We start from the raw sequence: 16268 nt of genomic DNA, 5'->3' as shown, positions 1-16268 counted from the left end.
CAGCAATTAGAAATAAAAATTATCCCACCTTTTTCTCTAAGCACACTTAATTTTTTTCTGTTTTTAAGCCAGTTTTTGGCTATTCCATGTTTGAATTTTTATGCTTGAAATTATTTACAAAACTCTTTTATTTCAGAAATTGAAAGGAATCGAGAATTTTACAAGAATGCTGACGTCAGGCCGCCTTTCACATATGCATCACTAATTAGACAGGTAAGTTGGAAAAGATATTTTTATCCTTTACAGTCTCTGAATGTTTGAGTTCAGATTGTGAAGTTAGATAACTCTCACTTGCAGTAGGTAAGATGACAGTGCCACGGCCAGTTCAATGTACAGAACTACTTCTTAGGAAGTTGATAGTTCCCCTTGATATTAAAGGGAACTGTAGCCTGTAAACATTTCCTGAAAGATTACATTTTCAGACCTATAAAATAATTAAAAGTTATACAATCCTTTAAATTACTATACCAGAATACTATGCGGATCTACTGCCTGTATAATATTAAAGAAGATTCAGCGTTTGTGTAGAATATTTGTTGTAGCAGTGAATGTAAAAGATGTTAATTATTACATTATTATATGTTAATGACAACGACTTCTCTCTTACTGTGTTAAATGTCTGAATCATTAATCACAATCGATCATATAAGTTATCAATGCATCAATATCATTTACAGAAATGGCGGTGCAAACAATTTGGACCCCCTTAGGCCAATCTCCCTTATACAGCAAAAATAGCATGATTTGAATTGAGTAGATTTCATCAGCTTTTAGAAAAATGTTTACTCCAGACCTTCTTTCTTTTTACGAACGACTGCACTGTTCAATGACAAATATTGTATCACAAACCCCGGAGACGCAAGAATGGCTATCGCCAGAGGTACGTGGACATTGCTCCATCTGAACTATTTCTTTTTTTTGCGTCAACTTAGTTACTAGCGCCGTCATCCAATACCTCTCGTGCTAGGATGGCACCTCCTCTTCCCTCACTACGTCCTTTACAGCTTCCACTAGGGAAGTAGTATGTAGCCGAAGGATATTGGAGCGAATCGCCCCTCTTACCATCTGAACTATTGTAATACCAATTACAATGTGGCACCGACGAAAACCGAATGTGTGCACCAAGCTCTCAAATAATCATCTCCACTTGTATAATATAACAATGTAAAGGATAATTTAATATAATTCATTGCTGACTAATTAGAGTATATATGTTTCAGTCAATTATCGAATCGCCAGATAAACAGCTCACACTTAACGAAATCTACAACTGGTTTCAAAATACCTTCTGTTATTTCCGAAGAAATGCAGCGACATGGAAGGTAATATTTTAGCATTCACAGAAGCTGATTAATTGTATTTTTAAAAATATGACGTGTTTTTATAATTAAATATCAAGTTTTTCTTTTCTTTTTTTTTGTTTTATTATCAGTACATTTGGCGTGTTATTTTTGTATTTGTTGATTTTCGTATTAAAAAATACCATTCTTTGGTTTGAGTTTATACAAGTAAAAAATTTGGAAACATAGGGTGGGTGTTTAATTTTATAATATAATATTTTGTGTTCGATGAACTTTGCAAGCTGAATTTATTGGGTTTTTGCTCTTGTAATTCATTTGGAGGTACTGACTTTTATTTTTGTTTTAATTTATTTATTATTTTTAATGATTTTTATTATTATTATGGATTGGTTTCCTTTACTACAACTAACTCATCAGCAGTGACAGTATCTTGGCATCGTGGCTTCACTTAAACATTAAATAAAGGTAGTGGCCAAGCGATTGTCAAAAATAAACTTTCACCTTCAGTTGATTTGGTGAGGGTGGGCCCTGGAGGAACACTTACGCTTTTCTTTCACCGATGGTACTTTGCCAGAGATTTAGGTGGATAGTATTCGAAGTTTAAAGAATATTGTTGAAAAATCGCTCCAGTAAGTTGCATTTCTAGTTGCCAAAATTTTAATTTAGGCCTATAATCCCGTACACTGTTTCTATTATGACGATATCTCAACTTTTTTTTTTTTTAATTTTGGCTAAAATTTAATGAAAGATGCATATTGTTAACCATGTTATAAAATCATTTTTTGTATTAAGATGAAAACAGATGAAAACTAAACATTTGATTGGATCGCAATTTTTACTCTTGTTACTTTTTTATTAGGCGTATAAAAAAAGTAGCAATAGAGAACTACCCATTCACACGAGCACTTCCAAGACAAGCACCAAATCCTGCCTTCGAAAGGATCTGGGAAGAGTCTGCAATCCTGTACACGGTTTTTAAGATGACAGTATCTCAAACATACTTGTTTAAACTACTGTGTTTCTTTTTTCGTTTTTCTTTCTTTCTCGTTTTTACAAAAAATTTGTTATTTACCCAACGTAACATGGTATTTTAATTTGAAATTGATTGATTATTTGCTGGAGAGTGTTGTAGTTGAGGAACCAATTATTATAATTATTTTTTTTGCAATTGTTTTAATTATTTTATTTTTGTATCAAATTAAAATGTTTTCCTTAATCATCCAACAGCGTTATACATGTTGACAATTTAATATTTTTAGTAATTTTAAACACATAGCTCACAACCAGTTTCTAATTCTAACCTGCAAAGTATTGTTTTGAGCACCAATTGCTTTATTGATCGTCTACTTCAAAATTCACCAATCAAAAAGTTTTAAATTCCACAGCAATTATTATTATTATTATTATTTTGTTATTGCAGTTGTATTACTATTACTACTTTAATTTTTAATTACGCTTCAATAACTGGTCGTTGGCGGCTAAAGACTATTTTTAGTGCACTGCCAACTTCCAGTCAGTGTACTTTCATTACAGACGACACCGTCCATTAACAGCCAGGTCCTACGGGTCTAAATACTCTAACAATCTGTCATCACTTTCTCAATTGTCTTTGATCAATATGCAAGAGAATGTGCATAAAGAAAACTCTCTGGCCTTCGCATACAGAGTCCATTATACTAAATGAGGTAATTAAAAATAAACAAATGATGCCCACTTTTCTTAGCACTTCAAATCGAGGACGGTTTCATTAGTTTTAGCCTGTAAAATCTGGATAGCCTCTCACTTGGTCCTGGATGAAGAAGACGGCTTCCTCAATCTCCGGAGAAAGGTTCCCCTTGCAGCAACCAAGCCATGCATGCTACTTGTCTATGAAGTTTCCGTCCAATGGTGCAGGATATTGACCGCCAAGTTTTGGCCCGCCAGGGTGCACACAGCAAGGGCTCAAACATGTTCTGTTACTTACTGTACAGGCTCCAAAGGTTCAAAAGGTTCGCTAATCCGCATCAGGGAAGAATTGAGATAGTGAAATAGTAGATACAAGAACTTCATTTTAAAAACGAAAGATTCCATCAACCAAGAAAGAGGATTAATTGCCTATATGTAGCCTAAAGGCTTTAGGCGTCCCCAAGGACTATTTCTCTCCCGACGGGGATCACGTCTGTCCAGAATAAATTACCTCTCTGTAAATTATCTTTGCGTTTGACTGTTTCTCAATACATTCCCTAAATTGGACAATGTTGAAAAGACTATCCAATATATTTTCAAAACATCAAAAGTATGCGGCATAGAATTACAAGCATTTGGTTAATCAATGTACGCCCAGTACATGATTAAGTATCGATCCTTTTGTTCATTCTTTCAACAAAAAGGTTTATTACTATTATTTGTGGTACCAAGCAATGCAGTTTTCTACATTACTAGAAAACTTTCACCTCTACAAATTCCTTTACTACAAGTGTTCTGTCAATACTCTGTAACAGTCCAAAGCAAGAAACAACCACAGTGAGTACAACAACTTGTTGCAGTCATATCCTGAAGTTCAAATCAGGTTTATTAGCTGGTATTTGCATCTCATATCGGCTCCTGTTTAAACCAACCTATAATAGAGGGACATTGCAGTATCTATAATTGTCTTGCTCTTTTCTTTGTCAAGCAAGAGTATTTCTGTTTATTATTATTTATTTTTGTTTTAAAGTCCACTACTCAAACAGAGGTTATGGAAGTATTCTACAGGATTTTGGCTCGATAGTTTCGAAGCACTTGCTTAGACTTGCATTTATAGTAAAGCACTTCTTCTTTGATATGTCCATACCTTTTGGCAAGCGCTTGATGGTTAATTAAATTATTATATTTTATTTTTTGTAAAGTCGGTTCACTACTATTTTTCCAACGACGATTTTTTATTTAATTAATTAATTTATTTTTTATGTTGAAACACACACACTGTTAAAATAAAAAAATTATTGAGTTATAAAAGTTAGGTAATCTAAAACACAAGGATGAGAATATAAAAACAAAGATTGAATTGACAGATGGTTATGGCTTATAGAATGCAGTGCGGCACAACCTTTCCCTGCACAAATGTTTCATGAGAGTTGAGAATATTAAAGGTGCCGTCTGGACTGTCGACGAGGTTGAATTTCACAAACGTAGGCCACAACGCCCTTCTGGGTATGTGATGGACCAACAAAGGTTACACCAACTCCGCTATTGGCTTCTTACAAATAAACCGATTGAGGGTCTTAAACAAATTTGGATTTTTCAAAACTTTTTTTTTTATTTCACGTTATTATTTATACATATATGCCTGTAAATTTATATATACAAAATATATATATAAATTTATATATATTATAAAGCATATAGATGTGTGATATATTATATTTGAAATTATAGTGTGAATGGATTTATTAAAAGTTTGTTAGTAAATATAATAAAGGTGGGTTTTGTGTAAATGAAGTAAAATAGTAAAATCGTTCCATTTATTTTTAATTAGAAGGACTTGTCTTCTATTATTTAAAGTGTAAGTAAATTGAATGAAGCAGTCCTTCTTTGCACATCTTTCTTAGAGAATTGCCAGCCTGCGGGCAGTTTTCTCTCGTTACAGAAAACACAGTAGAGCTGCAGGAGCTGCTAGGTAGTGAACATCTAAAGGAAAACACTTGCTGGATCCAATTCCGGCGAGCCAGTTCTGGCACTACCACATTTCGAAATTTCTTCCATTTTGGGCAAGCTGTAAAAATTGCTAGTTAAAGAAATTTGATGAAATAAATACTTACTGGACTAAAAACTTAGTCCTACACGTCATCAGCCCTTCACCCTTGAACAGTGAACTGAAGGAACGCCTAGGGGTGATTGGTAAAGAAAATGTAAGGCAAGCAATTGCTAAACGCAAATCCGGAACTTCCGAAGTATTTATTTAGCCATTATCCTAATCCCTCTTTCTTCTATTGTTAGTTCAAGTCACATTACTTTTCGCTCACATAAATGCATTATTCACTACTTTTAATATAATATTTATATTATCTAAACGACGGTTGTACTATTAAATAAAAGCAGTACGTAATTTACTGTAATATATTACTATTTGGACGTGAATAAAAGTTCCCATTAATGTGAATGATTTTTTTTTTGTAGTTTTGTTTTTTTATAATCAAAAAATTATTAGTATTCACCTGATTAGCAGATGTGCAGATTTAACTTCAATTAAATAAGTTCAATTCAGAATTTAGACGATGAAGTAATAAATCTAACAATAGTTAGTAGTTAAACCTGCTCAAGAATCCGGACCACGGCTGTTCCAATTTTAGCATCTATTATTACACTACATTAGAGAGATTGCAAAAGCAGATGATCTACCGAATTGTGAATTACATAGAGACCCCCTTGCTTTGGAAGAAATCATCCTTGTTTTGATGATAATGCATTGAAAAAGTGTGTGTATTTGAACACCCGCAGATAAAATTTACTTTAAGGATCTAACTGGTCGTTGTTGAGTTTAAGGACTTCTTGCCCAGCTGTTCGTTCTGTAACTGTCAGCTACTTAGCATGAAATTTGCTGATCCCTGAATAAAAAAAAAAAAAACTTTAATTTAAAATTCAGTGACGTTTCATTCGAATTATTCTTTGCCAAAACTGTAAGTTAAATTTAAATCTATAAAATAAAATTGCAAAAAAAAACTGCTTTAAATTTGAGCTTATTGTTCTGAGTGTTTAACCAACTTCAGGAGAACTTTATTAACCTAAAAATATCGTAAAAGATTAGAGCAAAATAGTGAAGTCAGATTACCAGCTGACCGATTCTAGTTTTTACTTAGTTCATTCTTAACGTCAAAGAACCTCTACAATTATTTAGTAAGGTCTGCGGGAAGATAAGATTCTAGTAGGGCGGCCCAAGGCCTATGGATCTATACTGGCTCCCACTACTCTAGAGCTCACTCACCAGAGTCCCGTCCGTTTAATCAGACTCTTAATTCTGGAGAGCGTCTCTTGGGTAAAGCTTACCAGGCCTTGGTTTTTCCTCCCCGAGAAGTAACATCCTTAGCCAGACAAGCCCCTCGCACTGACACAACACATGCAGTGCCGTTTCCTCCTCCTCCTCCTCCTCCTGACAGAACCTACTAAGGCTGTTATCTGCGAGGCCCATGCAATGCAAGTGCTTCCTGAGTCTGCAGTGGCCCGGTTAATAGGCCTAAAATTATGCTTATAGCCCCACGGCCTTGGCAGATTAATTCTGCAGTCAGCCTAGGCGAATAGCCCGTGATGAACTTCATCGCCTGTCTCTGCCCTCTGGTGGCAAGGTCTGTGTGGGTAGCAAACTTTTTATTTTTTTGTTTCTGTAATGTGAAAATAAACAACATACCAAACAAAGTTTTCAGTGCACTAAAGTAAAGAAGACTGTACATATTCTTGACGAAAATATTTCCTTTCAGCATCAAACAATGATTCCATTTTTCAAAATGATCTGAAAATTAAATAGGTTTAAAAAAAAGTAAAATACAACAACAAAACTGCGCCTCATAATTCTACAAATTAAGGAAGTTAAAAAGTTTTATAAGTTCACTCAGGCTTGGTAGTAGATAAATGGATAACTGCAAAGTTATTCGTTTTTACAAGAAGGTAAAATTGTTAAATTTTGTTTCAATAAAAGAGAGGTTATTTTAAGTGTTATGACTTCATTATATACTATTTAGTGTATAGTTATATATAAGTTTGAAGGCCATATAACAGCCTTTTCAGGACTAAATTCTGGGCGAATGATACAACTGATTCCAGGTACACCTCAATCGGCCTTATCATTGTAAGACAGACATAGCGGCAGTTTAGATTTTTTGATCTCCTTTTTTTTAAAAACTTCTTTTAATTTTTTTTTTTTAAATAAAATATTTTCTATTTTTAAAATCAATTTTTGATTTAAATATAAAATATTGTACAGATTATCTCTATCTATCTATCTCTTGTGTAGGAATTTTTTATTTTATGACCTACTATCTTTGCTTTTTTGTCTTTTTTGTATGTTTACATTTCTGTCGATGCAGAACGCGATCCGGACGAACCTGTCACTTCACAAGTGTTTCGTCCGGTACGAGGACGATTTTGGTTCGTTCTGGATGGTCGACGATGCGGAATTCGTCAAGCGGCGCCACTTATCCCGAGGTCGACCCAGGAAGTACGATCCATCACAGTGTGCAAGTCAGCACGTCCTGTAAGGCCTATACCACTCTCTCACTCTCTCTTACACACATACACGCACACCACATACATACACACACACTTTCTCAAACATTAAATCTCTGATCTCTTTTTACTCTAATCTATGTTATCCTTTCTCGATCAAAGTCCCTAATTTATTCACAATTCTATTTTTAAATCTACAAAGTTCACCAATTATTCCTAATAATTTCCTTAAAACAAGCAATCCTTATTTCCAAATATAATAAAAAATATTATTTATTCAAATTCATATTGTACTCATTCATTCACTCAAACTACCCACTTGCATAAACATCAGAGACAATAGTACTTGAATATTACTTGAATGCGCCGTTAAAATCCTGAGTAATAAAACCTTAAGATGTGCAAAAGTTCATAGTGATAGTTAAAACTTTTTTCTATTTCATAATTCGTCAGGCCTTCAATTATAAAGCTGTTTGGCAATGACCAGAGAGGTAATCCGCCTATATGCCTATATATTCAGGCAGACTCATACTTTACTATAAACAATTTTTTTCTAACAAATAAAAAGTTGCCGTACGCGGGATTCGAACTGGCTATCTCCAGCACTCAAAGCCACGCTCTTGACCACTAGACCAACATCCGTCCTTAAAACTTTTACGGTTGCTGTACGTATGGGAACCTGGTTTTTTAAGATTAGTGAATCGTGGGAGAAAAGCCAATTCAATTTTATAAATGACTAACAAGTTAAATAAAATAATTTAAATTGAAAATCTATTTAAATTACTGGATTTTTTTTTTGCTCATATTTCATTCATTTAAATTTATTAAGTTGATATTCTTTGAAATTTTAATCTGTTGAAACATAAAATGAAATTTATAACTCCGTAATAAAGAAATATTAAATTTTTTCTTTAATTATTTAGAGGTGATGCGACAAAAATGTTCACAGTATTTTGTTGGATCCGCAAAGCTGAACAAATATCTCGTTGATTTTATCCAGGCAATGATTTCCTTGTTTTTTTTTCCTTTAAATTTTGTCCGGTTTCAAATTTGGATCCATCATTAAAGATTCAGGTTCATCAAGTTTGTGTAGAAAATTTAACTTTGTGTTTGTTTATTAAGGGAGTAAATGTAATTTGATAAATGCCATTCCAAACTAAACATTTTTGTGCTAATTTTTCTCAGCTCTAAATCAATCGATGTTCATTTTCTTTGTCTTCAATTTTCTCTTGTCATATGATCGATTAAGATCTAGTTGTCTCATTTACATAGAATTTTATTGGCCTAATATTTTGTTCAATATAACATGAATTTGGATTTAAAAAAATAATAATAATAACTTGGAATTATAGTAGGGAACAAAAAAATATTGCTTAAAAAAAAGAATCGGATCAACTTGCGTAGACAAAACGTATCTAATTAAAGAATAACATAATTTTACCAGACATTGTCCCTCAGTTACAAACCCAGGCGTGATTTTTGATTCTACTACTTTCACTCATGACTTTAAAAGTATACTACAACTTAAGTCACTACTTTTAATTTAACGATTACACATTTACGGAAACATTTATGTATGCCATTCTACAATTGAACAAAACTTAACAATATCTATTCTTTTTAAATATAAACGTTTCTTTCATTTTCTTCACTTAAAGACAACACAGTATTCGCTTGTATACAAAAAAAAAATTTGTTTGTTGCAATTTAGTTGACAGTTTTTGGAAATCACAAGTGGTAAACAACTCAAAATATAAACCTCAAATATCCTCTGTAAACCTAAAAAAGAAAAAAAAACCTTCCAAAATTCCGAAAGTACCCAGGACAATACATAATATTAGGACTGCATGTTTTTATTTACATTTATAAAATTAACATTACCGAGCATGCGGTGTCCGCAATGTTTGAAGCTTTAAGAATAGTAGTTGGTCAATGAGGTAGTTCGCATAAGTCCTTAGAAAGGCATGCCTGTTTTCTTTATAAAACCATAAAAACAAAACATCTGCTATGAAAAACACTATTTTTCTTACTACAATTGTTTCAAGTTTTAAACTTAAATAATTCTTCAGACTTGGAATTTTTATTGAAAAAGTGGTTAAGCAAAGTGAAGAAATTTTATCGTTATTCCAGAACGAAACAAAATTAAAATTTTCGATGGACCATTTTTCGAGATAGCTGGAAAAATACATAAAACCCGATTCAATAAAGTTGTTGGGTTTATCTTATCGAAATAAATTATTCTGACTACATAATCTATAAACAGTTTGAAATTCTTTCCTTTTTTTTCTTTCTTAGTGAACAATGGTCCCCGAAATTTGTTTTTGCCGGTGGTAATTGAAATTCGAAAGTTTGCTTTAAAAAAAAGAATAATATATACTTTCTCTTACAGTTCAGATTTGAGAAAGGGTAAAAAGAATAAAACATTTAGGAGATTTTTTTCTCATTACAGTTTACAAAGTTGTAACATACACACATTGTTTTCAAAACCTGGAATGTTTACTAAACTGTTGGTAGGTTTCAACCCAACCAACTGGGCACCGGAGTGTTAGCAACCCATCCAACCGGGGAATAACTAACCTGGGTGTAAATTACCGCATATTAGTGAATCTAGAGGAGGGTAAACTAGGAGACATAATGGTTCAGTCTCTACGTGCTTTGAATGTTCTTAGAGAGTTCATTTAATTAATTTACCACATAAGAGAATCTCGAGAAGGGAAATCTTTACCTAATGGAAGGAAAGGCACCTAGCATAACGTAACAAACAAAGTAGAGTGAGCAGTTTCATTTGACTCATTACTAACAACACAAATTGGCGGTTAGGAAATGTAATCAAAAATAGATGAAACACTGAAACAGCGCATCCATGCAACAATTGGAATTTTTACTAAACCTGCAAACCTTTTTCCTCATTATCCTGGAAAAAATCTATTCAGTAAAATGTTTTTTTTTCAGTTGATGAATTTTGACCAAAACATTTTTTTAGGATCCCCTGATGACACCTAAGCTAAATAAAAAAAAATTTGAATTCTCTATAATTTTTGTTTTGTTTTTGAGTTGCTGTGGATACGAGGTCTGTAAATTAAGTAATGAGACTGATTTTTTAATTTTTTTTTATTCAAAAAGAATTACAATTCTATATTGTCACCTTCAAAATAACTCCCCTCTGAAGCCACACAGCGCTGGAGACGTTTCTTCCACTCCTCATAGCAGTGCTCGAACTCTGATGCTGGAATAGCCTTCAGCTGGACGGTTACAACCGTTTGAATGTTTTCGACTGTCCAAAAATGAGTTCCCTTGAGGTGATTTTTCAACTTCGGGAAGAGAAAAAATAGTCACAAGGTCTCAAGTCAGGCGAATAAGGAGGCTGAAGAGTCACAGGAATGTTTTTACTGGCCAAAAATACTCGTTTATTGAAATTGCTGTGTGACAAGGAGCATTATCGTGATGCAACACCCACTTGTTCTTGTTGTTTGGTCTCACATGAATGACCCTTTTTCGAAGTTTTTCAAGGACCTCTCGGTTAAAGTGTTGATTGACCGTTTGCCCTTGAGGTAGAAACTCTTTGTGGACGATTCCGTGGATATCGAAAAAACAAATCAGCATGCATTTGATCTTTGACTTCGCCATCCTTGCAATTGCAATAAACGAGTTTTTGGCCAGTAAAAACATTCCTGTGGCTCCTCCAGCCTCCTTATTCGCCTGACTTGAGTCCTTGTGACTTTTTTCTCTTCCCGAAGTTGGAAAATCACCTCAAGGGAACTCATTTTGGGACAGTTGAAAACATTCAAACGGCTGTAACCGACCAGCTGAAGGCTATTCCAGTATCGGAGTTCGAGCACTGCTATGAGGAGTGGAAGAAACATCTCCAGCGCTGTGTGGCTTCAGAAGGAATTTATTTTGAAGGTGACAATATTGAATTGTAATTCTTTTTGAATAAAAAAAAATTAAAAAATCAGTCTCATTACTTAATTTACAGACCTCGTACATCACACTACCTACACACGCCCAGAATATCAACACTCACAAATTAATTTTTGTAATAAAGGTAAACTTTTTTCTCATCGGCAGGCCATAAACCACGTATTTCCAATAAGCATTTACCCTATCCGTTAATACTTACTCTAAGAGCAGCAAGAGAAAGTACAAAAATAAATATATTAGAAAAACTTTATTTACTGGTTATTAATATTTTGAATTTACCATCGTAATATTAAATATTCAATATAAAATCAAATTTTAAATCCGTATTGTAGATACTGAGTTCCTCATAAAAAACAAAAACAAAAAAATTCGTAACTTAAACTAATTCCGATATACCAAAACATCTTTTTGACAATTTTCCTAATATCCTAGAGTTTAGTGAAAAATTATTAACCTAGCATGTAAAATAAAGCACAGAAATTGACGTAAACTGGTTTAAACTACATCAACTCAACATTTACGTAAGTATTTATAGTTTTCTATGGCTTATTTTGAAGCACACTAGCTAAAATCCTGCTAATAGGGAAGAAGAAGAAAAAATAATTTTTAAAAAACTAGCACAAGAATTATTGTAGGTAAAAAAAAAAACTTCATATCAAAAATATGACCCGAAATTTCCAGGTGAGTTACAAAATATTTAAAGAAATACATTTTTTTAATATTAAATTTCATTTTTTTTTTTTTAACTGCTTTTGCAACAATATGCCTCATTTTAATAACTTTTTTTTCTGTTTTTCTAATATTGCTTAAAGTTTTGTAATTTTGAAAGTGTAAGATAACTTTGTAATTACTACATTTTTTGTTTTCCTAATTTTTATAGGGACTCCATGGGTGACGATACAGCTTCAAAGTGTGCGAGGATATACAGTGGTGATACTGTCAATAATTCAATTCAGGTTATTCTTTGTACATTTTTATTTATTTATTATTTGTGCTTTTTGGCAATAGCTAAATGCTATACTCTGGAAAAAAAAATCTTTCAAGTTCATAAACTACATTCATAATTTTGTTTAAAAAAATGTCACAAATCATTTCTCATAAACAAAATGATCAATTTTTTCGATCACTTAACACTTAAATTTGACCAACTTGCTACCTCATTTCATATACATTTACAGAGAGGGAAAGTGTAATTATATACATTTTATGAGATACCAAGTTGGGGAATAGTGAGTGTAGATTAAGTTCTATGTACCTGTAATGAGGTGTAAGGTTTGTTAAATGTGTATTTAAAGTGGTGCTGTACACATATAATGGGGGCAAACATTCGTAATTGGAAACATGAAATTTATATTAAAAATGTTGGGTTAAGGTTGGATCCCCGCAGTGCTGTACAGTAAGTGATTATTTGTTTATGAGTTAATCAATGATTTAAATTAGATTAACAGAATTAATCGTTGATCGCAATAAATTCTAAATGTAAAACTTATTTTTAGTCTTTATCGTTCTACCATTTGAATCAGTCATAACAATTAAACGTTAGTCATGACCAAATTTTTTTCTAAATCTGGCCAGAAACCTCTCTTTTTTTTAAAAGCGACAGGGTTTCCCAATTGTCATCTTTTAGCTTATCCTTCCTTTTTGGTGGAGAAATCTTTTTTTAGTCAACATTGTGTCGCATAAATAGAAATTAGACTAAGATTAGTCGGCAAGCACATATCCTGGTCCGAGTCAAGGTTAAACTGTATGAATTTGTTCAGTTGGTTGGTTGTAATTTCTGCTTTCCAGATCGGACATAAGCCTAAGTAGTAGAATTATTTACCAGGTAGTCCTGACAATTTTCGGCCACTTTTTTCTCTAAATCTATTGGATCTGGGATCTTTCAAAAAATTCCAATTATAAAGTAGGATTTGTCCTACATATATTATTATACAGACAATTTTATCTTTTGTAGAAAAAATGGTCAAAGTTAGGTGTTTTTCAACGTTACGCTTTTTCGTGCAATTTTTGACCATCGAACCTTATATAACTTACCGGACAGTTTTAATAAAAATACAAAATCGGACAATTTATTCTAATAAACCCAAACCTATTAGTTCCTCAATGTACTGGTTCACCTTAGAAGTATAACATTTAGGGATAATGCAACCTTAAGAATGCCTATATATCAGGACAGTGTACAACTGCCATCTAAATAATATTAAGGGATATGAATCCTTAAACAATAGTAGTGCTCTTTTGAAGTTTAAGCTGCCATTAAATGTTTGCTAAAGGCGTTGTCAGAAAAAGTATTTACCCGTCCAAGGCTAAGACAAAAACAAAAAAATCTCCTTTTCCTCGCCTACATATTTACGTGTTTTATAAAAATAACAATTATGTAAGTAGACAAATTTCCAAATTGAAATTATATAGTGTATTGCAATAGCAGGAAATGATGTAACGTTTCACACTTGACATTTGATTTTCAGGGCTCTGTGAACGATAGCTACAAGTCATTCGTTGGTTCGCTGAAGTCGTTGAAAGATGATGGGCCACCTTCTCCAAAAAAGATGAGGTATTTCTTTTTATATTTAATATGATTTTTCTTATTTTTAATGTTTCATTTAAAAAAAACTGCTCCAAGAAATTGACTCATCACCATTAACAAAAAAATAAAATAAAAAACAACTTAAACTGGTTGTACATCGTGGCTTATAAAAGAGAGGGATTTTATTCGTACAGAAATGCTGGTATTCTATCTGAATAAAGTAGTAAGTAATGAAGTATAAGTAAATTAAGTTTAAAATCTAAAAAAAAAATAAAATACCCCTGCTTTAGATTTGAACTAAATTTGCATTTATCTGTCGGCCATATCATTCGCTCAGGGTCACTCAAGAATGCTCTTCCAAATTAAATCTACTTTTTTATCAGCTTGTATCACACTTGAAAACACATTTTCACCCTTAGTCTTTCCAATTATAGACATACATCTCTTTGAAAAAACTTACATTATAAGGTAATAACAAGATCTCTTTGTCTGCGAAATTACAAGGAGTAGTCTGCTCTTTCAGAGAAATAGAAATGTATGTAAAGATAAGTTGCACTGTATTTATTACTAAAACTACCCCCAACTGAAAGTAAACCATATGTTTCTACCAGAAATATTTGTTTATAGGATCTTTAAAATTTTTATTTCATATTTCTAATAAAATCTCCTTCACAAAAACTTACAGTTTAAATAAAAAATTAAGTATAAACGTTGATTAAACGACAAAAGTTACACAAATCAGCAGGTACCCAACATTTCATTCATACTTCATTGATATCATTTAAGTAATTTTACTGCATTAAAATTTTACTGCAATTAAATTTCATTAATATTGTCTAGAATTTAGTAGATATGACAGACCTTTGTGCTAGCCATTTTCATTCATAAGAGTTCTTCTGTTAGAATAATAATGTGTGAATAACATCATAATTAGTTATAAAAAGTCACTTTTTTTTAAACTCTAATCCAAATTATTCTTGTGATTTATCTTTATTATGCTTTTTATTCTGAATAATCATCACTTAAATACTCATTAACATAGATAAAGGGAAAATTAGAGTTGGTCTATTACTGCCGTAATCTGAATTACGAAGTACGAAGCAAAATTCTAATGAAATACTGATATGTTAGACATAGCATCCACAAAATCGCCGCCAAAATTCTTATAAGTTAGAAATAAATTTAAAAAAATTTAGGTTTTTCTCTTTTCTGAAAATTGGACAGACTTGTAATAGGTATTACTGAGGACCGCAATTGAATATTTAGGTCATTATCTTTCTGAGTCGCCATGGTTTTGCTACGAACATTCGGCTTGGATTTTTAGCTTAAATTGCCTTTCAATAACAATGTTTTTAGGAATTTATGTTTTTTTGGGGGCTCGCAAATGAATGAAATTGCTAATCAGTTCTGAAACTGAATCAATTTAATTATATGAAAAATAAAAATTAATTCGTATAAACAATTGATTAGTCAGGCAACTAGTAAAAGCTCTGTGAAAAGAGAGAAATGTCTTGTTTCGAGAGGATTGGGAACATTCTTTGAACTAACGATCCTGGTTGCCCAGAAGAAAAAAACTGCATAAATCTTCTGTCAGCAAAATTAAAAAACAGGTTCGGTATTTGAAAGCTAGTGCGTTAGTGAAGAAGAAAGATGGGATAATAAGGAGGTCTTCCTAAGAAAAGTACTTGACATAGATTACTATGTGTACATGGTAGACAGGAGATAGCTTACAAACTATTTAAGGAGCTAAATAAAGAAACAAGAAAAGTTGTAAACCCTAACTGTACCCACATAACACTTAGAAGGATTATTTTAATATTTAAATTATTAAAACAAAAAATATTTAAATTATTTATTAACTGGCTTACATGCCTTCTATGCATTGACTACATATTTAGATTAGTTGGCATTACTTGTAAATTTCACAAATAAAATGGAAATAGCAGCGTTCAAGCGTATCGTCTTACCATTGACAAACATTGTGATAGTAAGTAAAGTAATTGCCTATTTCTTTGGGCGGTCCTAACGTCCATCTACCAAATTAGATGCAAATCGGAGACGGAAGCACATACTTTAATATTATCTTTATTTATTTTTTATTTATTATTCATTTATTATTTTTATTATATTATAATAATTTAATAATTTTTTGAAGATCTCCCATTTTCTAATCCACACTTCATTATCACTACACCAACACTCGCCCCTATAACACTGATACTGTGAACGGCATTGATAAGTTCAGATTAATGTCCAAGTTAGATTTAGATTTTTAACGAAACCCCAAGATACGATTGAATATAGAGAGTTACAAAAAAAATTAAGTCTAACAAATGCAATCT

General features: G+C 32.3%; 1 protein-coding gene across 12 annotated transcripts in view; it reads left to right on the top strand.

Moving 5' to 3' along the window:
• Positions 1–16268, top strand: part of LOC141461859 (forkhead box protein P1-like) — a 52150-nt gene that overhangs the window by 16014 nt on the left and 19868 nt on the right. For 11 of the 12 annotated variants that reach the window (XR_012463043.1, XR_012463041.1, XR_012463044.1 and 8 more), the window contains 5 exons: positions 137–213; positions 1221–1322; positions 7340–7506; positions 12280–12355; positions 13868–13953. Coding sequence is in view for 6 of the 12 variants with exons in the window: in XM_074143268.1 (XP_073999369.1) it covers positions 137–213; positions 1221–1322; positions 7340–7506; positions 12280–12355; positions 13868–13953 (508 nt within the window). In the remaining 6 variants the exon portion in view is untranslated. Of the gene's footprint in view, positions 1–136; positions 214–1220; positions 1323–4350; positions 4473–7339; positions 7507–12279; positions 12356–13867; positions 13954–16268 lie in introns of all 12 variants that reach the window. The other variant, XM_074143269.1, reaches the window with a different exon arrangement.

Source organism: Rhodnius prolixus, unplaced genomic scaffold (genome assembly GCF_049639745.1).
Source record: "Rhodnius prolixus isolate KJV_2025 unplaced genomic scaffold, Rpr scaffold_12, whole genome shotgun sequence".
In the NCBI taxonomy this organism is placed as follows: Eukaryota; Metazoa; Arthropoda; class Insecta; order Hemiptera; family Reduviidae; genus Rhodnius; species Rhodnius prolixus.
Note: the sequence above shows the minus strand (reverse complement) of the source record. Positions and strands in the feature narration are given on the sequence as shown.